The following is a 22816-nucleotide window of genomic DNA, read 5'->3' as shown; positions in this document are numbered from 1 at the left end:
CACCTATATATGTCTAGGTGTATATATACATATAAGTATGTGTGTATATATACCCCTATACACAAGTTCAGATGTTTTGCCTGCCTCAAAAGACCCCAAAAAATGATCAAAAAAACGCCTGCTACTAAACCGGCAAGGTGTGAAAATAGCAAAGCCATATCCCTGTTCTATAAGTGACATAATACAAATGATCTTTTTTCTATGGTTCTGGACATGCTACAGAGCTGAAACTTCACCAGGTACCCCTTTTAGACCCCCCAGATACTAAATCCAAAGAATTTTTTTATTTTTTATTTTTTTTTTTTTCAATAATTGTCTCTCTATCAAAAATGACAATTTTGGGGGCGTGGCCGCAGCGAGACTGCATGGACGTCTGAGTGTGTAGCTCCGCCGGACCAGGGAGAATATCGGCATCCATCGGCGCCCTAAGGCTTCGTTTCTCAGCCAGATAGTCTCCGATCGACCACTACACACCCCAGCCTTCCTGCCTGATGGCCAGAAAGAAGAAGGAGACTGGCCACCCTAGGCAGCTCCAGCACTTTTTCATGCCCCAGGACAGGCCGCGCGGCCAAGATGGCGGCGGTGGCGGATCTCCGGCCTCGACTAGCGGGACGTCCCATTCCTCGCTCAGTCCTCCGCAGATCTCAGCACTGAAGGCGGACCAACCTCGATCACCGGCAGCATCTACCCCGATGTCCAGGAGCCCGGTCAAGAGCAAGCCCAGACTGTCGGAGGGGGCGCCGGCGGAGGTAAGCCAGGGGGATCTGTCCTCCATGGACTCCACCAGGGAGCTTCCCCCTAACTTCGACTCCTTTCCTGCTAGTGACAGACCGGTTTCTGAGACTAAGCTTAAGGACATGATGGCATCCCTGCGGGCATCTATGCACGCAGACGTCATGGAATGTGTCAGCGCATTCAAAGTGGAGGCCAGAGCCCTAGGGGGTCGCATGGACAGAGTTGAAGCTAAGATGGGGGAATTTGCAGCATCCCACAACGAGCTCATAGATGCCCATTACTCACATGAGGATGAGATCGAAAATCTCCAGGCTAAAATAGCGGATATGGAGGACCGCTCCAGGCGGAACAATGTTAAAATCAGGGGGGTCCCGGAGTCTGTGCTCCCCGGTGACCTGGATAGTTACGCACGTGCCTTTATCCTGGCGGTCCTCCCGCACACTCCTATATCTGAGTTGGTTATTGATAGGATCCACCGCCTGCCTAAGCCATCCTTTCTCCCTGCTGAGATTCCCCGGGATGTCATTATGCGGGTGCATTTCTACCATGTGAAAGACAATCTTATGTCAGTGTTCCGGAGGAAGACCCCCATCCCGGAGACATACTCCAGGATCCAATTGTTTGCGGACCTATCACAATATACATTGCAAAAGAGGAGAGCCCTGCACCCGCTGACAAAAATCCTCAGAAATCATTCCATAGTCTACAGGTGGGGGTTCCCTGTTAAACTTACAGTAACCTACAACAACAAAACCCACTATGTCTCCTCCATGCAGGAGGGCCTGGATTTGCTCCGGACATGGGGTATCCTCCCTGATCAGGACCCCGCCCCGCAGGATCCTCTGATCGCATATCTCCGCTGTCTGAGGAATGGCACACGGTCACACAAGGCAAAAAAGGGAAGAAAAAAGCCAAGGGACAGCCCACCCAGGCTGCTTCACATAATTCCTCTCCCTGAGTCTGGCCACGGAGCTCGCATACTTTTCTCCCCCCATGATTTTGTGCAGTATACCTGCTCACGAGACTTGTTCCAGTTTCTCACCCGTTAACAGAGCTACTCCAATGAGCTCTTTCGTTTTACTATTCTTTGTTTTCACCTTGTTATTTTGTTTTTCTGGTCAGCTGAAATATGCCTGGTTCTGCATACATCAACATACCCTACCTGCAGCCGGAGCCCGCAACCTTGCATGGGAGTCCCTGTCATCGCTCTTTGGATGTAGTCACCCAGGTAACGTTCTCTATTCTACTTTCCCACCATGACTGTAATTGTTACATCCCTGAACGTACATGGCCTGAATCACCCCGCCAAGCGGGCGTCAATGTGGCGTGAGGCCTTAACCCTCAAAAGTGATGTCCTCTGTATACAGGAAACCCACTTTCATCGTTCCGCAACCCCTGCACTGTCTCACAAGAGTTTCCCGCACATATTCAAGGCCTCAGCTGATTGCAAACGCAAAGGAGTCCTCATAGCCGTCAAAGACACAGTGGCCTTTTCACTGCGTACAGAAGTTCCTGACCCCAACGGTCGCTACCTTTTGCTGCAATGTGATATCAATAATGCCCCCTTTACAATTTTGTCAGCCTATGCCCCCAACTCACACCAGCTGCGGTTCTGGAGGAAAATGTTCCGCTTGCTGGACAAACATAGATATGGATCCGCGGTTGTGTGTGGGGACTTCAATATGACGGCTGACCCGTCCTTGGACATCTCCTCCTCGCCTAAACGTCGCCCTCCTGCCCTTCAATCCATGTTGCACGAGGTGGAGATGTTTGATGTCTGGAGATGTCATCACCCGGGGGAACGTGACTACTCTTTCCATTCTTCAAGATACAATATGTACTCCCGTATTGACATGATCCTGGTTGACAAACATTTGCTACAAATGACTGGGAAGTCTTCCATCCATGACATTGCCTGGTCGGACCATGCCCCTGTGTCCATAACGATACAGGAGGCTCGTTCTCCGGGTATGGCCTACATTTGGAGAGCAAATACTCAGGTCCTGGACACTCCTCAATATGCCTCCCACCTGGAGAGGCACCTTGTGGAATATTTCTCACATAATGCGGGTTCAGTTTCGGACCCAACGGTAGTATGGTGTGCCCATAAGGCCTTTATCCGTGGAATTTTTATTAAATTGTGTGCACGGCTTAAGAGGCAGAGGACGCGGCAGCTGGACCATATCTTGGCTGAGATTCGCAGATTGGAACCTATAAACAAGATCACCCCAAACCCTACTTTGTCCCTTCAATTGACCAAACTCCAATCTGACCTGCGCAGTATGTTGATAGCGCAACAGGACAAATATTTTAGGGCCCTCAAACTCTCCCACTATTCAGCGGGTAATAAGGCCGGGAAGCTACTGGCCTCTAGGCTTAAGGCTAGGCGGGTCAAGGATAGGATAGCCTATCTACTAGATCCTGAGACCAAGGCTAAAATTCTAAACCCTCAAGATATAGCAAACACGTTTGCTAGCTATTACGAATCCTTGTACAATTTGAAAGATGACGCGTCCACCCCCCAACCGACGGAACAGCTTATCTCCGACTTCTTAGCCTCTATTGACCTACCTGCGCTTTCCCTTTCCCAACTGCAAGTTTTGAACGCCCCGATAACACAGGCTGAAGTAGAACGAGCTATACAAACACTCCCTTCTGGTAAATCCCCTGGACCAGATGGTCTACCAAATCTGTACTATAAGAGATTCGCACAAATACTCAGCCCCCATCTAGCCTCGATGTATGCGGCTGCAGTGTCCTCTGCCTCTCTACCTAGGGAAATTCTTCAAGCACATGTAGTAACGCTACCCAAACCAGGGAAAGAGCCGGTATCCCCTCCCAACTTTAGACCGATATCCTTGTTAAATACTGATGCAAAGTTGTATGCCAAGGTCTTGGCTCTCAGACTTCATCCCATATTGCCTGATCTTATTGTTCTGGACCAATCCGGCTTTGTACGTGGTCGCCAGACTTCTGACGCGACTAGAAGGGTTATAGGGCTTATAGACAGGGCGGGATCTGGTCGGGTGCCTTCTCTGCTGCTCTCGTTGGATGCGGAGAAGGCATTCGACCGGGTTCACTGGACCTACATGACGGCAGTGCTACAGCGGTTTGGCTTTCATGGTCCCATTTTGAACGCAATTCTAGCGTTGTACTCTAACCCATCAGCGAAGGTTTACACCTCTAACATGTTGTCGACAGCATTTGACATAACTAACGGAACGAGGCAGGGCTGTCCACTATCCCCATCTATCTTTAATTTGCTTATTGAGCCACTGGCAGTGGCAGTTAGATCTTCCCCCCACATAAAAGGCCTTGTGACCGCCTCGGGCTCCCATGTAATTAATCTTTTTGCAGATGACGTAATCATCTTCATGACGGACCCAGAGAAGTCACTGGCCGCCACACACTCACTACTGCAGAGATTCAGTCTGATTTCTTATTACAAGGTGAACTTTACGAAGTCCCTGATCCTACCTTTGGGCCTTCCCCAGTCGCTTTGTCGTAAACTGCAACAGAAATACCCCTACACCTGGAAAAGGGACTATATACCCTATCTGGGTATCCTATTGACCCCTAAAGTGGATCAGTTGGCTATAACAAACTACCCCCCTTTGATTACCAAGATCTCGCAGGAATGCCAACGGATAGCAAAAACCGAGCTCACATGGTCTGGACGCCTTGCCTCGTTCAAAATGGTTCTCCTGCCCCAAATTCTCTACATCTTTCGGTCCTTGGTAGTCCCAGTTTCTCGTGGTATTCTAGACTCCTTGCAAAGGGCACTAAGGGGGTTGGTTTGGAAGGGGAAGAGACCTAGGAGCGCACACTCGTTCCTTATCAAGCACTGGTCGGCGGGGGGGATGGGTATGACCGACATCAGGGATTATCTCCTTGCCTCTCATTTGACCCAAATGCGCCATTGGGTGGATCCTGGATCCCATACAATTTGGAGCGCCATGGAGGCGGATGTCTGTCCTTCCCATCCTCTGCGGACGATGCTCCTGGCAGATGTATGGAACCCCATGCCACTGGAGGGACTGCCTATTTCGGTCAGGGCCTCGTTGTTGGCATGGAGAGCGTTCGTAAAGCAGGACATTCCGGCCCCCCTGAAGGCGCGGGTCCCCGTGCCGCTGGGGGTACTGGAAATGGCCATACCCCACTCGTCCTTTGGGGCATGGAGAAACAAGGGTATTAACAATGTTGACCATATCCTGTTAGGCGACAATCTCAAATCCTTTGAGGAACTGCAGAGGGAGTATAAACTCCCGGCCTCTGAACACTATAGACACATACAAGTGGCACATCTTTTCCGATCATTAACGTCCCCGCATATCCACTTGCCTTCGAGAGGTTGGTTGTTCATGTTGGGCAATCTACGCTCGGTCAAGGGCACATCCCTATTCTACAACCTGTTTCAAGCCAAAATGGATTTTAGCGCGTCCGCTCCTTTCACGAAATGGGAAGCGGATCTAGGGGAATTGTTTACAACTGCCCAGTGGAAAATAGCCTTCCGCTCCATCAAACAGTCCTCCTCCTGCACCAACCACTGGGAATTGTCCCAGAAGATCAATTTGCGTTGGTACCTTACTCCCTATAGACTGTCTAAATTTATTCCCGATCATTCGCCATTATGCTGGAGGGGATGTGGCGAGGTGGCCCACCTCCTACACGTCTTCTGGTCTTGCCGACACCTTACTAATATATGGAATGCACTCTTCTCTATGATATCGGATATCTCTGGGCTCCCTACCCCGCCCTCTCCAGCATTGGCGATCTTGAATATGGGGGTCGAGAGGTTCCCCTCCGATAGCAGCACCATAGTTACCCACATTCTATTGGCTGCTCGGAGCCTGGTGGCTCAGAAGTGGAAATCTAATATTGTGCCCCAAGTCTCAGACGTTATCGCTAGAGTCAAAACTACCTGTGAATATGAACGCCTAATTGCCCATAAGGCCGGTCGCGGTGCCAGATTCGATAAGGAGTGGTCTAAATGGTCCTCCTGGCTCAAGGGTAAAATCTAATAATGAGTAACCCCAATATTGAATACTTTGAAATTGATGTGTTGATAATTCGGCTGACCAGCTGTTGTTATGTTGTTAAGTTGTTAGTTGTTATACCTTCTATTCCAATTTCCATTACTTCTTCATTTTGGCAATACTGGAGATGGCTATTGACATGATTCCCGTCCCCTCCTAAATGTACACTATGCCCTATCTCCCCCCCCTTCATACTACCCCTACTCAGGGATTCCTTCCTTCCCCTCTTCCCTCCCCCTAACTCCCCCTCTTGTCTTCCCTCCCCCCTCCCTCCCCCCTCCCCCCCTTCTCATCTTCTTCCTCCCTGCTCCTCCCCCCCCCTACCCGTCCCCTGGTCTCGTTCCTCTCCTCTGCCCCCCCCCCCTTTCCCACTTCTACCTCCCCTACCTACTTCCTCCTTCCTTCCCCCCCCCTTCCCTCCCTCCTCCACTCCTCCTCCCTTCTTCCCCCCTCTCCTGCATCCCCCCCCCTTCCCCCCTCCCCCCATCTTTCCTCCTCCTCTGCCCGCCTCCCCTGTCCCCCCCCCTTCTTTCCCCCCCCCCTTCCTTGAAGACTATGATTGTGTCAATTGGCTCATCCCCTGCTTGCAGCGTATCAGGTCGTGAATGTACATCTGTGTATAATGATACAATTATTGTCCGTGCTACGCTACTCTGAATTCTTTGTATTTCACTTTTAAATGCTGGATGCTATTATGCTTGTATTGCCTCAATGTTTAAAATTTAATAAAAAATCTTTAATGGAAAAAAAAATGACAATTTTTAAGAACTTTTTTTTGTGTGATTAATAGTCCCTGGGGTATGACCCAGAACCCTAGGCACTTTTTAGGGGCATTTATTGGGTTTTAGGGCTTCAAAATTGTGTTTTTTGACCGAAGTTTGGGTCCCATTGATTTCAATGGGGTTCTGAAATCCGGGCCAAACTTTTGGGAAGTTCGGATGTTCTGGCCGAACCGAACTTTTGAAAAATTCAATCATCCCTACTAATGATATGCAGTGCTAATTAAATGTCACTTGGAAATGAAAATAAATAAAAATTGAAAATAAGCATAAAAAATATGCATAAAAAATTGTTATGCTATTAAAAAATAAGTGAGTGAATCACACAACAAATAGTGCGAGATTGTGCATAAAGAATAACAGTGAGGTATCTGACAGGAAATAAAGTCCAAATGCTTGAAAAAGAAGAAAGGAAATTAGTCCATATCTTGGTAGATGTGCAGGTAAAAGTGGAAACAACCTTACAATAACCCCAAGGTGGGTGACTGGCGAGGTGCGGGGTGACCCCTAGTAAAAAGACCTACTAACCAGATATACCCACCCCACACAGGGGTATAGAGCGGGTATTGGAATATAGCTGGGTATTCCTTCCTTAGGCTCCTTAGTTCCCTTCTATGTAGGGGGGAGGCATAGTGGGCAGTCACTGGGGATCCTGGGTGTCCCAAAGGGAAACAGGCTTAGTGGGGTCTTCTCCTAGTGATGTGAAATCCGGCGGTCCGTAGGTGGAGTGTGGTCACTCGGTAGTATGTACGGGTGGGAGGGTCACATAGGGCAAAGAAAGACTCGATAGTGTGATATCGTTTATACCTTTATTCAGATCAATATACAAAAGATGGGTACTCACATGTAAAAAGTCAGTTCAAAGCAAGAAAATGGCATCCTGGAATGCAATGCGTTCCACCAGGATACCGGAACCGGAAGTGATGTGACAGCGCTGTACGCGTTTCATCATCAGACATCTTCTGCAGGGTCGCATCACTCCCAGGGCTATCCCTTTTGTATACGGTGGTTACTAGCCAACGGGACCCGCCAACTCATTGTGCGGCAAGAAACGATCGGCGTTCATAGGCTAATATTATGACACAATAAGGATCCTTAATATGTTTACTAAACTTATCCAGCAATATTAGCCGTAACCATTGGTAAAATATAAGATCGGGGGAAGAAAAATTATGTGAACAAACGGAGTTATTATAGAATCCCTGTGTATTAACCACTTGCCGACCAGTCACTGGGACTGTACTGTGGCAAAGTGTCTCGATTCCGTCCAGCGACGTAGACCTATGTCGCTGGACTCCTACCCCTGTAGGCGGCGCTCGCGCACCGCCGGAGGCGCGCTCCCGCTGTTTTCAGTCACAGCGGGAGTCGGGCCAGGGGAGGAGCTGCGGCGATCGCCGCTGCTCTTCCCCGATCGTTGGGGAATCGAGTTTGGAGATCCGCCCGCTTGTGTAAACAGAGCGGGCGGATCTCCTAAGTGACAAGGAGTGACAGATTGCAGTGTTCAGCATAGCTGAACATGCGATCTGTCCCTGTGTCACTCAGTTACCTCCCCCCACACATGTTAGTAAGCACCAGGCATACATTAACCCCTCCCTCTCCAATAAAGTTAACCCCTTATCTGCCAGTGTCATTTTTACAGTAACAGTGCATATTTATAGCACTGATTACTGTAGAAATGTCACTGGTACCCCCAAAAGTGTCAAAAATGTCGGTCAGGGGTCCGATCTGTCCGCCGCAATGTCGCAGTCCCGCCAAAAAAAAAAGCAGATCGCCGCCATTACGCGTTAAAAAAAACCCACCAAAAATGACAGAAATCTTTCCCTTAGTTAGTAAACGCAATAACTTTTGCGCAAACCAATCAAAATACGCTTATTGTGATTTTTTTTACCAAACATAGGTAGCAGAAAACAAATTGGCCAAAAATTTTTAAAAAATTTGATTTTTACATTTTTGGGGGGGGGGAATTTCATATAAAAAAATGTTAAAAATATTGTTATTTTTTTAAAATAAACGCTCTTAATTTCTTTATAGCACAAAAAGTAAAAATCGCACAGGTGATCAAATACCACCAAAAGAAAGCTCTGCTTGTGGGAAAAAAAGGACGTAAATTTTGTTTGGGTACAGCGTCGCACGACCGCGCAATTGTCAGTTAAAGTCGCACAGCGCCAAATCACAAAAAGTGGCCTGAACGTAAGACAGCAAACTCCTCCGGTGGTAAAGTGGTTAATATATAATCTCCGTGCCGTAAATCACAAAAACCACCATATATACATACAGGGAGAGAAATAAGTAATTAAAAACATTAATGTTACATACAATGATTGATTTTAAACTACATATATTGTATGAAAGGGGAATGTTCTAGACGGCATTCTTAAAGGAGGAAGATCAATTCAAGATGAAACAATATTAAAATCCATTGTATTCCAGAACCTGTCGACACGGCGGAGATGCAGGCCTGTGCTGAGTCTTTTTTCTCTTCTCTATTGCTGGATCTTTTAGCAACAGATCTACTTATAGATAGAATTCACCGTCTTCCAAAGCCTTCCTTCATTCCAGCTCAGGCACCAAGAGATGTACTTCTTAGGATGCATTCTTTTCCACATAAGGAGCGCATTATGCAAAAGTCATGCAAAAGGAAATCATTTCCTGAACCTTATGATAACTTGCATAGGCGTGCACAGGGAGTGTGCCTAGGCAGACCCTAATCAATATGCGTGGTGCAGATTCCCCCTACTGCCAGGGCTACCCCCACCCCCGCGTTGCTCCCACCTGTCCCACAGTGCCGCTGGCTTCCCGCCTCTCCTCCCAGCTGCTGGAGAGCAGGGGAAGGGGCTGGTAAATATGTCATTTGCCGGCCTCTACCTTTTCTAAATGAACACAGTGAACACACTCACTATGGTATTGCATAACTGAAGCATAGTAAACTGTTTTTTACTATGCTTCAGTTTGTGAATGAATAGGAAGTTGCTCAGCACAGAGTACTTCCCATTCAATCACTGTCCAGTGCAGCTGAGGCTGCAGAAAAAGGCATGTGTGTTTGAGCTTTGGGTACACACCCTAATGCAATAGGCTGCGTACACCTATGATAACTTGCAACTGTTTGTGGATCTCTCACAGCATACTATGCAATTAAGGAGGAATCTAAATACAGTGACCAAAACCTTACACAACAATGGTGCTCCATATCAATGGAGATTTCCTAACCAAATTGCTGGTCCAATGGAAAGGATCCTCACATGTTATTACATCCCTGGAAAGGGGTCTACACCTACTCAAAACGTGGGAAATTATCCCCTGTCATTCATCAATATCCTGTCCGAAGCGTGAAAACCATAGGTTAGCCTCAGGGGGATCCCACTTGCATGACACTCAACAAGAGGATGACTGATCAATCGTTTCAGTGTTCTTATTATTAAAAACAAGGTATGCAGCGCTCAATATGGTGATCACAGAAATCAATCAGTAGTAATAGTTTTGATACTTAAACAGAAATTCCATAGGAAAAAGGAGTCCAATAAGAGGTCCAAGGTAAGGGTGATGAAAATCAGAAGAAGTAGCCTCCACCAGACACCAGTATAAGTGGCCTCTTACCGGAATGGATGATCCCCATTACAGGGATCTCTGTACGCCTTAAACAGGAACTTGTCTCCTTTCTCACTATGTAGACAGGCATGAAAACTCCTCCCACAGGAAATGCCTCTGTGAGTTACCAGTCAATCCTCTTATGGACTCATTAATAACACCAATAGAAGAAAAAACTCCTCATGGTGCAGTATGTATGAAACACAGGTAATGTTTTAATAAAGGATTATAGATACTCTAGAGAGAGTTCAGAGAAGAGCTACTAAACTAGTACATGGATTACAGGAAAAAACTTACCAGGAAAGGTTAAAGGACCTTAACATGTATAGCTTGGAAGAAAGAAGAGACAGAGGGGATATGATAGAAACCTTTAAATACATAAAGGGAATCAACTCGGTAAAGAAGGAGAGCATATTTAAAAGAAGAAATACTACCACAAGAGGACACCGTTTTAAACTAGAGGGGCAAAGGTTTAAAAGTAATATGAGGAAGTATTACTTTACTGAGAGAGTAGTGGATGCATGGAATAACCTTCCTGCAGAAGTGGTAGCTGCAAATACAGTGAAGGAGTTTAAGCATGCATGGGATAGGCATAAGGCTATCCTTCATATAAGATAGGGCCAAGGACTATTCATAGGATTCAGATATATTGGGCAGACTAGATGGGCCAAATGGTTCTTATCTGCCGACACATTCTATGTTTCTATGTTTCTATGTTTCTATAAAGGAAAGCAAATAAAACACTCACATTTAGGTAGATAAAACCAGGCATCAAGGGTCATTATCCTGAAGGGGACTTGTGAGTGGACAGTGTGGTAGCTGTAGCCAGATGATCTCCTAGTCTTCATAGCAGAGGAAAGAGAACGCTGCAAGAGTGTTTAGGAAGCAAACGTTGCCGGTCCCGCTACCAGCTACCACACTGGTTTTATCTACCTAAATGTGAGTGTTTTATTGGCTTTCCTTTATTAAAACATTACCTGTGTTTCATGCATACTGCACCATGAGGAGTTTTTTCTTCAATACCACATATTGAAGTAGGGTGTTATCTGAGTATACTTTTACAAGTGTATTTGTGTCCTGCAACAATATTGCCTCTTCTGCTGAGTTAAGTCTGGTACACACAGTGCCAAACTCACTGGCCAATTTTTTGAACAACTGGTTTGATAAACCAGCGGCCCCCCAATACCACATATTGAAGTGGGGTGTTATCTGAGTATACTTTTACAAGTGTATTTGTTTCCTGCAACAATATTGCCTTTTCTGCTGCGTTAAGTCTGGTACACACAGTGCCAAACTCACTGGCCAATTTTTTGAACAACTGGTGTGATAGACCAGTGGCCCCCCAATAGCACATATTGAAGCGGGGTGTTATTTAACAGTATACTTTTCTAAGATTGTATTTTAGTCCTGAAAAAATTTGGCCTCTTTTGCTGTGTTAACTGTGCTACACACATTGACAACAGCTACTGGCCAATTATTTGTAGAACTGGTGTGATAAACCTGTAGCCCCCCAATACTACAGATCGAAGTGGGGTGTTATCTACACAGACACATGGTCTAGCAAATATGGGCAGGGAAGGTATATCACTTTTACTGCCCACTGGGTGAACCTTCTGACGGCTGTTAAGCATGCAACCCGTGGCACCCGTGTAGATTTAGTTGTACCGCCATGGATTGCAAGCAGGCCTGCCTCTTCTTCTCCTCCTCCTCCCTCCTCCTCCTCTTCCACTGCTACCGTCTCTTCTCCTGCGCCGCCCAAGATCCCCAGAACCTATTCCACATGCCAGGTGAGACGTTGCCATGCTGTGCTGTGTCTGTTGTGCCTGGAAGCCAAGAGCCACACTGGTCCTGCACTACTTTCAGCTTTGCGTTCACAGGCAGATCAGTGGTTGACACCGCTGAATTTGTCAGTTGGTAGAGTGGTGTGCGACAACGGTGCCAATCTGCTGAGTGCACTAAAACAGGGCAAAATAACACACGTGCCATGCATGGCACACGTCCTGAACATGGTGGTGCAGCGATTCTTTGCCAAATACCCTGGGGTCCAGGATGTCTTGCGGCAGGCCAGGAAAATCTCGGGCCATTTCCAAAGATCTTACACAGCCATGGCTCGCCTTGCTGAGATTCAGCGGCAACAAGACCCGCCCATCAGGCGTCTTATTTGTGACTGCCCGACGCGATGGAACTCAACGTTGCATATGCTCGATAGGCTGCTCCAGCAGAAACGTGCAGTTAATGACTACCTGTTCGAACTCGGAGGCAGGACAGATTCTGGGGAGCTTGGGTTTTTTTCACTTCGCCAGTGGCTGCTCATGTGGGACGCATGCAGACTTCTGTGGCCATTCAATGAGATCACCAAACTGGTCAGTCACGGCCAGGGCGCCATAAGTGACATCATACCTTACGCCTTCTTTCTGGAGCGTGCATTGCATCGTGTCATTGATCAAGCCGTCGAGGAGCAGGAGCAGGAAGATCAGGAAGTCACAATGTTGAATGAATTCCCAGGGGGTGCTACTCTATCTGAGACAAATTAACAGCAGGAGTCTGAAGAGGGGGGGGTGAGGAGGAGCAAGAAGAGCATGCTTTAAACCTTTATGGGATCCCTTGTGTTATCCGTGGATGGGGGGAGGAGAACGAGGACGAAATTATCCTGGATGATGAGCTGGAAGCAGGCCACTATACCGCTTCCAGTTTAGTGGATATGGGGGCCTACATGCTGCAGTGATTTAAGGGGGACCCCGTATAAAAAATACTCCCCCCCCCCTGTTATGACATTATCCATGTGCTGGGACTATTTGTGCACAGCTAGTACGTCTTTTGTGGCTGCAAATATGACATAAAGGTTTTTAAAGTTCGTCTCACATTAAAGTCAATGGGGCCCGGTTCGCGGACTTTTGAGAAAATTTGCTGCTGGCGTTCGCAAACCGCCCCGGCCGATGTTCGTCCATCACTACTGGCCACGTGTAACCACACCAGCCCAGGACCTCCACATCCAGCATCTTCACCTCCAAGATCATCTGAGACCAGCAACCTGGACAGCTTCTGCAACAATCGGATTGCATAACTAAAGAATTTCTGCACAAGCTGTCAGAAACCATCTCAGGGAAGCTCATCTGCATGCTCGTCGACCTCATTGGGGTCTTGACCTGACTGCAGTTCATCATCGTAACCGACTTGAGTGGGCAAATGCTCACATTCAATGGCATCTGGCACTTTGGAGAGGTGTTCTCTTCATGGATGAATCGTAGTTTTCACTGTACAGGGAAGATGGCAGACAGCATGTATGGCGTTACGTGGGTGAGCGGTTTGCTGATGTCAACATTGTGGATTGAGTGGCCCATGGTAGTGGTGGGGTTATGGTATGGGCAGGAGTTTGTTATGGACAATGAATGAACACAGGTGCATTTTATTGGTGGCATTTTGAATGCACAGAGATACTGTGACAAGATCCTGGGGCCCATTGTTGAGCCATTCATCCACGACCATCACCTCATGTTGCAGCTTGATAATGCACAGCCTCATGTTGCAAGAATCTGTACACAATTCCTGGAAGCTGAAATCCTCCTAGTTCTTGCATGGCCAGCATACTCACCGGACATGTCACCTGTTGAGCATGTTTGGCATGCTCTGAATCGGCGTATACGACAAAGTGCTTCAGGTCCTGCCAATATCCAGCAACTTCGCACAGCCATTGACGAGGAATGGACCAACATTCCACAGGCCACAATCAACAACCTGATCAACTCTATGCAAAGGAAATGTGTTGCACTGCGTGAGGCAAATGTTGGTCACACCAGATACTGACTGATTTTCGGACCCCCCAATACAGTAAAACTGCACATATTAGAGTGGCCTTTTTTTGTGACCAGCCTAAGGCACATCTGTGCAATAATTATGCTGTCTAATCTTTTTGTTCAGTGTATATATATGTCTGGTAAAGTGTATAAAAATAATATAAGGTACATAGCTCCACAGTTTCCTCAATATTCATTTTAAAGTGAAACTAGCAAGTCACTACATTCAACCTAACTAAGATATATAATTCTACCACTGTTTTGGAAAAAGATAAGGAAATTGCCTAATATATAGCATACATGCGTAACAGGTGTAAAAAGGAATGAGATCTGGTACCACAGCAGCAATATACTGTACATAAAACATCACTTTTAATTTAGCACAACAAATCTATTATAAATTAAAAACAAAATGTTAAAATAGAAATACTTAGACCCCGGCAGATATTAGCAGAAGTCTATAAAATAGTTAAAATCTTTAAACTTATAAAGTATAGAATATTCATACCATAATAACTAAGCCTAACACCTGTATGAAATGGCTACAATACAGAAATGGTAAAATGCTGGCAAAAACATCAAACATGTATTCCAGAAAGAAGCACGTTATAGATATCAGATTCATGCACAATAGATTGTCCATTAGGTATTGTAAATGCATGCATATGATGTTTGTAGCCAGTTATATCCTGAGATGTGTGGTTTTGTGTATAAAATGTGTAAAGCAAGAAATTGCAAATAGGTAATGTTTAGATAAATTCCAACTAGATATATTCAGTGCAGAGAACTGATACTGTCCCACACAAACAACGTGACTAAGATTGAATAGATGTCAAAAATCTATAACCATTACGTGCTAGGTGATCCCAAACCAACCCTAATACCCACCAATAAATAGACCACCCCAAAATGTGCAGTCCAAATTGCCATTGCATCCTTTAATTAAGCTATAAGAAGAATATCACAACATTCCTTTAAAAAAGAAACAGTCCAAAGGTTGCTGATCCTTGAAGACACTAAACACACCTCCAATATTGTATTTGTGGAGCTACCTAATTATAATAGGCCCCCAGCCACAAAACACAGGCTCAGAGACAATATCCCAACACTCTGCAGAGACCTTCAAGCCCCAAATTCCCATTTGCCCTACCGTTACCAGAATCGTAGACTAGCTCTGATTTTTTTACTGCCTTCAAAGTTCAGAACAACTAGCTGCTTTTGATGACCAATATTACAGCCATTCTAATAACAGGGAGGGTGGATGTGAAGTTCCATCTCTGTTCTTTACCACCAACTGGATCAGCTCTCCACCCTTTCCTGAAATTTCAGTCTCTCCCGGACCAATATAGACATAAATCAGGTAAGTAAATGCAACACTCAGGGAAAATATTAACTCCTAAAAATTGTCTCCCCTATTCACATAGTCATGAATGCCCCTTGCCTATTTTTTTTTTTTATACGCTCCATGCTTCCCAATCAAGTCACAGCTGCATATAATGAAATATGACATAGCTACTCCTCTACAAAAAAAATGGTCATTCAGGTGAGTAGGAGATGGAGAAAGGAAAGAAGGGAGCAATTCATTCAACATCTGTTTGCTACGACATGTTGAAGCTGAGTAAGATTAAGATCTCCACTGGTATTCAAAACTTCCAGGAGTACCAATCTTATGGTTCTCCACCTCGCACTGTAGTCCCACCCACTGGTCCCTTCATTACTATGGCAGGAAGGATCACATCACACAGCAGGGGATCAGGTATCGAGCGCTAAGCACTTTATTAGGAGAATATAGTCACTGGGTTTCTGTCTGACACTTACCTTGCAAGTGGTAGTTGAAAGCTTTCGCTGACATCTCCTCGGGATGAGGCTTTATTTCTCTTCACAATCACAATATCAGCACCCTTTAAAGAAAATAAGATCCAAATTAGGAAAGAATCAAATGATTAACCCTCCTCTTGTGTTAGGGTCAAAACTGACCCGTTTTCAGGTTTTGAATGTCTATAAGTATCACATAAATTTGTTTATTGCATCAAGATTTTTTTACTTTGTCAGGAACCTCTATTTAAACAATGTAATAGAAAAATAATCCTTTTCACTAAATTATAAAATACTGTGGTGAAAATTAAGACGTTCATGGTGTTAGGGTCAATTCTGACCCAGTTATAATATAGGATTTTAGGACACTAATAAGTGCCAAAACTGAAATCATAAACACTCTCTCTGCTTAGTAACAGTGACAGCCAATCCCCTCTCAACCCTGTGAGCTGTAGTTAGGGAGGGGCCTATATCTTTTCCTGCTTGTCTGCTTCTCTAAATAAAGTGAAGAAACATAGGACAAATTCATTTCAGAGTTGCTGACTTTATTTTACCATTTTTTAAATTTGACAATGAGAGGTATGCTATCAAAAGAAAGGTCTAGGGGTCACACCAAAAATATTAAAACCAATCTTTTCAAGGATAAAGAAGCCTAACAAGGTAACCAAGAGGTAAGAAACAAATTTGATGATAAATAATTATTCAGAGAGTATTTTATGGCTGATTTAAAACACGGGTCAAAACTGACCCTAACATCATGGATAGTAACGGAATTCTAACATAAGAGGAGGGTTAACCTGTGTTTTGCCCATGCAGAGCAAAGTAATATATTGCCTTTGTTCCCTGCTCCCTTCTTCCACCTTGGAGCACCCTAACTTCATGTATTTCTTTAAAAAACGATCTGGGTACATATCTGTTTTTCTACCTTCAGCAACTCTGAACACTTGGTGTACCGACAAGGCTCTGTTCTTGGGAGTAAGACCACAAGTATCTTCATAATGTGTTCCTGGGTGAAGGACTTATTGTGCACCACTATTGAAGCGAGAGCTGCTTTTTTTTTTTAACATTTTAACATTTTTTATTTTTAGAATTTTTTTTATAAAGCTTGAGTTGTGGTTTAATGCCCAGACCATAACTGCTTATACTTATCTACAGTGTGGATCAAAAGTTTGGGCACCCCAGGTAAAAATTTGTATTAATGTGCATAAAGAAGCCAAGGAAAGATGGAAAAATCCCCAAAAGGCATCAAGTTACAGATTAAACATTCTAATAATATGTCAACAAAAGATAGATTTTATTTCCATCATTTACACTTTCAAAATAACAGAAAATAAAAAAATGGCGTCTAGGCACCCTGCAGAGTTAACCTCCCTGGCGGTGATCCCGAGCGTGACTCGGGGTTAATTTTTTCTATCAGGAGCGGTAACCCCGAGTCACGCTCGGGGTAGTATTGCAGAGTGCCAGCGGAGCCCCCTTAGCTCCCCGAGTAATGCACTTACCTGGGCGGGAATTTTGAAAAGTAAAAATAAATAAAAGAGGTGATACAATGTAATCTGAGAGGATTACACTGTATCACCACAGATTACCTCAGATCTGACAGTACAGTGCCCCTTCTGACATTATACTTGTGATTTGTGCCCAAAAATATTATGGCATCAAAAAAGCGCAGTGACAGCGGCAGCGACAGCGACCCGGAGGTGCTCGCGGAAGTGAGTGATATGAGTCATGGGGTGATTTGTCGTCTGACACTGACACGGATCTGGCAAGTCACAACGGCGATGACCCTGCACCTGACCTGAGCGATGTGCGCACTTGGTGCGCTATTGATTGCGATGCGGACCAGGTAGCGCCCACAAGATTCCCGTTCACCGGATCACCTGGGATGAAGGTAGATGTCGAGCGTGACAACCCTCTGGCATACCTGCAATTATTCCTCACTAAGGAGGTAATTGAAATAATTGTCACGGAGACAAATTGCTACCAAGAGCAGCAATCCGCTATGCTGCATGCCAGGTTTTCCAGAAGCAGAAAGTGGGAACCGGTGACGAAAGAGGACATGTGGCTGTTTCTGGGACTCCTCTTTCTTCAGGGGTTGGTGGAGAAACCGTTCCAGAAATGGTACTGGACCACCAACAGGTTACTGGCCACTCCGTTTTTTGGCACTGTGATGTCTGAGTATCGCTTCTCCCTGATTATGAAGTATTTCCACTTCACAAACAATGAGGAGTTTGATGAGGCCATGCATCCTGCGCCCAAACTGAAAAAAATCTGGGAGGGATAGCAAATTATTGTGGCCAATTTCCAGCGGACCTACGTGCCAGAAAGGGACGTCAGCGTGGATGAGAGTTTGATGGCCTACAAGGGACGCCTAAGCTGGATTCAGTACATTGCATCCAAAAGAGCACGGTTTGGCATCAAATCATATATGCTCTGCGAGTCATCCACGGGGTACATATGGAATTCGGTAATTTACCCTGGGAAAGGCACTAAATTCAACCCCAGGTACAGCGGCTATGGGATGGCCACATCATCCGTCCTTACACTTCTGGAGCCATTGCTGAACCAGGGATATTGTGTGACCACGGACAACTTCTATACGTCCCCGGAACTATATGATGTTTTGCTACAAAATAGAACAGACACATATGGAACCGTTAGGCCTAACCGACGAGACATGCCATCTTTGTTTGCCAAAAAAAAACTAAAAACCGGAAAACGGCAAAAAAAATATTATAAAAAAATATTTAGACATCTTCTGGAACAATGCCTATGGAACGCTTACATCCTGCACAAAGCCAACAGTGACAAGCCTCTTGCTCATTCCGAGTTTGTCTGGAAGGTGGCTGAGCAGATTTTTGTAAAGCACCAGACACCATCAGGAGTTGTAAATAGACCTGGACGTCGCGCTGTTGACGTGGTCAACCCAAAACGTCTGACCGGCCGTCACTTTGCAGACTATATCCCGCCAACTGCAAAAAAGGCAGCACCGACCAGGATGTGTGTAGTTTGCTGCTCAAAACGCGATAGCAATGGAAAGAAAGTCCGAAAGGAAACCAGGTTCCATTGTCCTGATTGTGACGTCGGACTTTGTGTAGTTCCTTGTTTCAAAATTTATCACACGCAGGATGTGTATTGAATTTTCTTTCTTTGACAAATTTCCTTATTTACTACATTATTGAATAAAATTACATTATTTATGAGATTATAATTCATGATTTTGTGTTTCAAAGTTTATCACATCTGGGATGTCTACTAGAGTCTTGTTTTGGTCTGGTTTAAGTCAGTAATTACTAAGAATTGTAGGCCTATAATACATGACACCAAATTTCCATGCAAAAAATTGTACCACTTTGGGTATAAACTTCCAGACATAATCATACCCCCAGGGAGGTTAATATCTTGTACTGCCCCCTTTGGCAAGTATCACAGCTTGTAAACGCTTTTTGTAGCCAGCCAAGAGTCTTTCAATTCTTGTTTGAGGTATCTTTGCCCATTCTTCCTTACAAAAGTCTTCCAGTTCTTTGAGATTTCTGGGCTGTCTGTCACGCACTGCTCTTTTAAGGTCTATCCATATATTTTCAATAATGTTGAAGTCAGGAGATTTTGAAGGCCATGGCAAAACCTTCAGTTTATGCCTCCTTGATGTAATCCCCTAAGGATTTTGAGGTGTGTTTAGGATCATTATCCATTTGTAGAAGCCATCATCTCTTTACCTTTAGCTTTTTCACAGATGGCATCAAGTTACCATCCAAAATTTGCTGAAATTTTATTGAATTCATTTTTCTTTCTACTCGTGAGATGTTCCCTGTGCCACTGGCTGCAATACAACACCAAAGCATGAGTGATCCACCCCCATGCTTAACAGTTGGACAGAGTTTCTTTTCATTAAATTCTGTGCCCCTTCTTCTCCAAACGTACCTTTGCTCATTTCGGCCAAAAAGTTCAATTTTAACCTCATCGGTCCACAGAACTTGTTTCCAAAATGCATCAGGCTTGTCTATATGTTCATTTGCAAAGTTCAAACGCTGATTTTTGTGGTGAGGACGTAGAAGAGGCTTCCTGCTGATGACTCTTCCATGAAGACCATATTTGTACAAGTATCTCTTTATAGTGGAATAGTGTACCACAACTCCAGTGTCTGCCAGATCTTTCTGGAGGGATCGTGCAGTCAAACGTGGGTTTTGAATTGTTTTTCTCACAATCCTGCGAGCTGTTCTGTCTGATATTTTCCTTTGTCTTCCAGATCTTGCTTTAACTTCCACTGTTCTTGATGACTGCCATTTCTTAATTACATTCCGAACAAAGGATATTGACATCTGAAAACGCTTTGCTATCTTCTTATAGCCTTCTTTAGCTTTGTGAGAGTCAACTATTTTTAGTTTCAGTTATCTAGACAACTGCTTAGAAGATCCCATGGGGCTGATTGTTGGGGCAAGGTCAGATGAGTCTGGGCATTTAAAAACTTTGAGATTGACATCGCCTGGTCTTCCCAGACGATGATTGAGAACAATCCATGACACTGGCAGGTCTCAGGCTTGCAAAGGGGGCAGTGCATGCTATAAATTCTGCAAACGTTTGCAGACACTATTTTTTTGTTTTCTGTAATTTTGAAAGTGTCAATGATGGAAATAAAATTTAACTTTTGTTGACATATTATAAGAATGTCTAATCTGTAATTTGATGCTTTTTGGAGATTTGTCCATCTTTCCTTGGCTTCTTTATGCACATTAATACAAATTTTTACCTGGGGTGCCCAAACTTTCGATCCCCACTGTACCCTTCACTCCCTCAACTTTCCGTTCATCTGCAGAATCTAAGCGATGTGCCTGGTACTTCTGGGTATGAGGAGCATGTGACTTCTAGAGTTGGGCAAACACTCTAACTTGCGGGGTGCTTGATGGGATGTTCCCCCACTGAGTGCCCCACAATGCACTGTGCATTCTAGGGCCCTAATTGGATGAAGCAATGCACCTGACTGCTGGTCAGGTGCAAGGCCTTGCCCAGTCAAAGCACAGAGCACTGTCAGAGTCCTGATTGGACAAATTCATGACAACTTTGCTCAGTCATGGCTCAGTGCTCATAGTCCCACCCCACACTATAAAAGGTTTTTGCAGTGTGTTGTTGGAGTGGAGATAGATAGAGCAGGGCTCAGTTTGCTACTAGCAAGTTAATGTGTTAACTTATTGTGACTCTGAGTGTATAGTGTATCAGTAGATTTTTGTTGAAGCGTTAGAGATTTTTCCCATTTTTCTTGGGTCCCTCTTCTGTGATCCTGGCCCCTCCCTCCTCTTCAGTGCCCTTACAGCAAGCAGCTTGCTATGGGGGCACCTAAGCTGAGTCACAGCTCCCTGTGTCTATTTAGACACGGAGCCCTGACCCAGCACTGATCCCTCTCTCCCCTAATTGACTAGCTGACTTTAACTGACAGCAGCGGCAGCCAATGGCGCGGCTGCTGTGTCATGGCGCGGCTGCTGTGTCTCAGCCAATCAGGATGGAGAATCTCGAATGAATGAGATACTCTTGGACATCTCTGGACAGAGAGAGACCTCAGGTAAGGGTTAGGGGGGCTGGGGGGTGCTGCTGCACACAGAAGGCTTTTTTATCTCAATGCATAGAATGCAATAAGAAAAAAAAACCTTCTACCTTTACAACTACTTTTAAACAGGGCCAGTGCAGGATTGGCTGGGATTAGGATGCCAGTTATTTCTGATATTATCTGAAACATTTTTCTCCATAAGCTACAATTGTTTTTGCAAGGCCATAGAATATGCGTGATATTGCCTGAGGTGCCACATCCACACCAACACAGTGAGGAGGATGTGGTGAACATTTTGGCCAATCTATATGGGATGAGATAACACCTGAGTGAGACTTTTAAGGCTATTTCCCAATGGTTCACACAGTGTGTGTGATTGAGTGTGAGTAACGAATATCCTGGGTCCATTGGTAATCAGAGAAGGAAGTTTGGTGATCTAATTTTCCATTAGAGCATTAGCTTTGTTTTGCTAAATTTAGTTTTTTTCTTGTAAAATGTTGTAAAAGAGGGATGTTACTTTGGTAGATTTAGCGGGGTTTGAGAAGTATTGCCATATTTTGGGATGTATGTTAATAGTAGGTGGTAGAAAGGCAGTTATAAAATGGTAAATACGGTATAGTGTGAAGAAGGTGGAGCGTGGAAGTCCATATTTAGCGATAAGGGTCTCTGGTGAGCCTGGATGATTTCCCAAAAGGAGATCTTCCAGAGAGTGGATACTAAAGTTTTTCCAGTTTTCCAGTTTGATGTCTGGAATGAGATGTTCTAGTGTTGCAAGAGATGCTTTTTTGGTGGAGTAATTAGTAGATTGATAGGGGGAGTTAAAGTGATTGTAAAGTCTTGTTTTTTTTTTCTATAAAAATAACAAACATGTTATACTTACCTGCTCTGTTGCAGTGAATTTGCACAAAGCAGCCCGGATCCTCCTCTTCTTGGGTCCCTCTTCTGTGCTCCTTGCCCCTCCCTCCTGTTGAGTGCCCCCACACCAAGCAGCTTGCTATAGGGGCACCCAAGCCAAGCTGCAGCTCCGTGTGTCCATTCAGATACAGTGCTGCGGTTAAGCCCAGCCCCCTCTCTCTCCTGAGTGGCTAACTGACTTTGATTGACAACAGTGGGAGCCATTGCTGTGTCTCAGCTAATCAGGAGGGAGAGTCCCAGACAGTCATGGCACTCATGGACATCGCTGGACAGAGATGCAGCTCTGGTAAATATTAGGGGTGCTGAGGGGGGTTGCTGCACACAGAAGGTTTTTTATCTTAATGCATAAAATGCATTAAGTTAGAAAACCTTCTGACTTAGCAACCCCTTTAACGATCATTCTCCAAGCTTGGATAGATGCTCTAGTGGTAGGTAGGCATGCAAATAAATCTAATGCTTTCCATGTGTCAGCATATAGTAAGGAGCAGAGATCAGGAGTCTTGCTGACCCCTTTTTCTATATTAACCATAATGGTTCTGCAGAAATATTGAACCAATGTTTCAGATGGTCTAGGTGAACTGCTGTGAAATAGTCTCGTAAATCTGTACAACAAGAGTCGCG

At 44.9% G+C, this 22816-nt stretch overlaps 1 protein-coding gene across 1 annotated transcript in view; it reads right to left on the bottom strand.

Annotated features, from left to right (window-relative positions):
- Positions 1 to 22816, bottom strand: part of LOC309552834 (A.superbus venom factor 1-like) — a gene marked incomplete at its 5' end in the record, with an annotated part of 218648 nt that overhangs the window by 193019 nt on the left and 2813 nt on the right. The window contains one exon of the mRNA XM_082253743.1: positions 15748 to 15830. Within this exon, the coding sequence (XP_082109869.1) occupies positions 15748 to 15830 (83 nt within the window). The remainder of the gene's footprint in view (positions 1 to 15747; positions 15831 to 22816) is intronic.

This window comes from Pelophylax lessonae (genome assembly GCF_965119305.1).
Source record: "Pelophylax lessonae genome assembly, chromosome: 4".
NCBI classification, from domain to species: domain Eukaryota; kingdom Metazoa; phylum Chordata; class Amphibia; order Anura; family Ranidae; genus Pelophylax; species Pelophylax lessonae.
The sequence above is the reverse complement of the archived record's forward strand: the minus strand, read 5'-3'. Positions and strand labels throughout refer to the sequence as shown.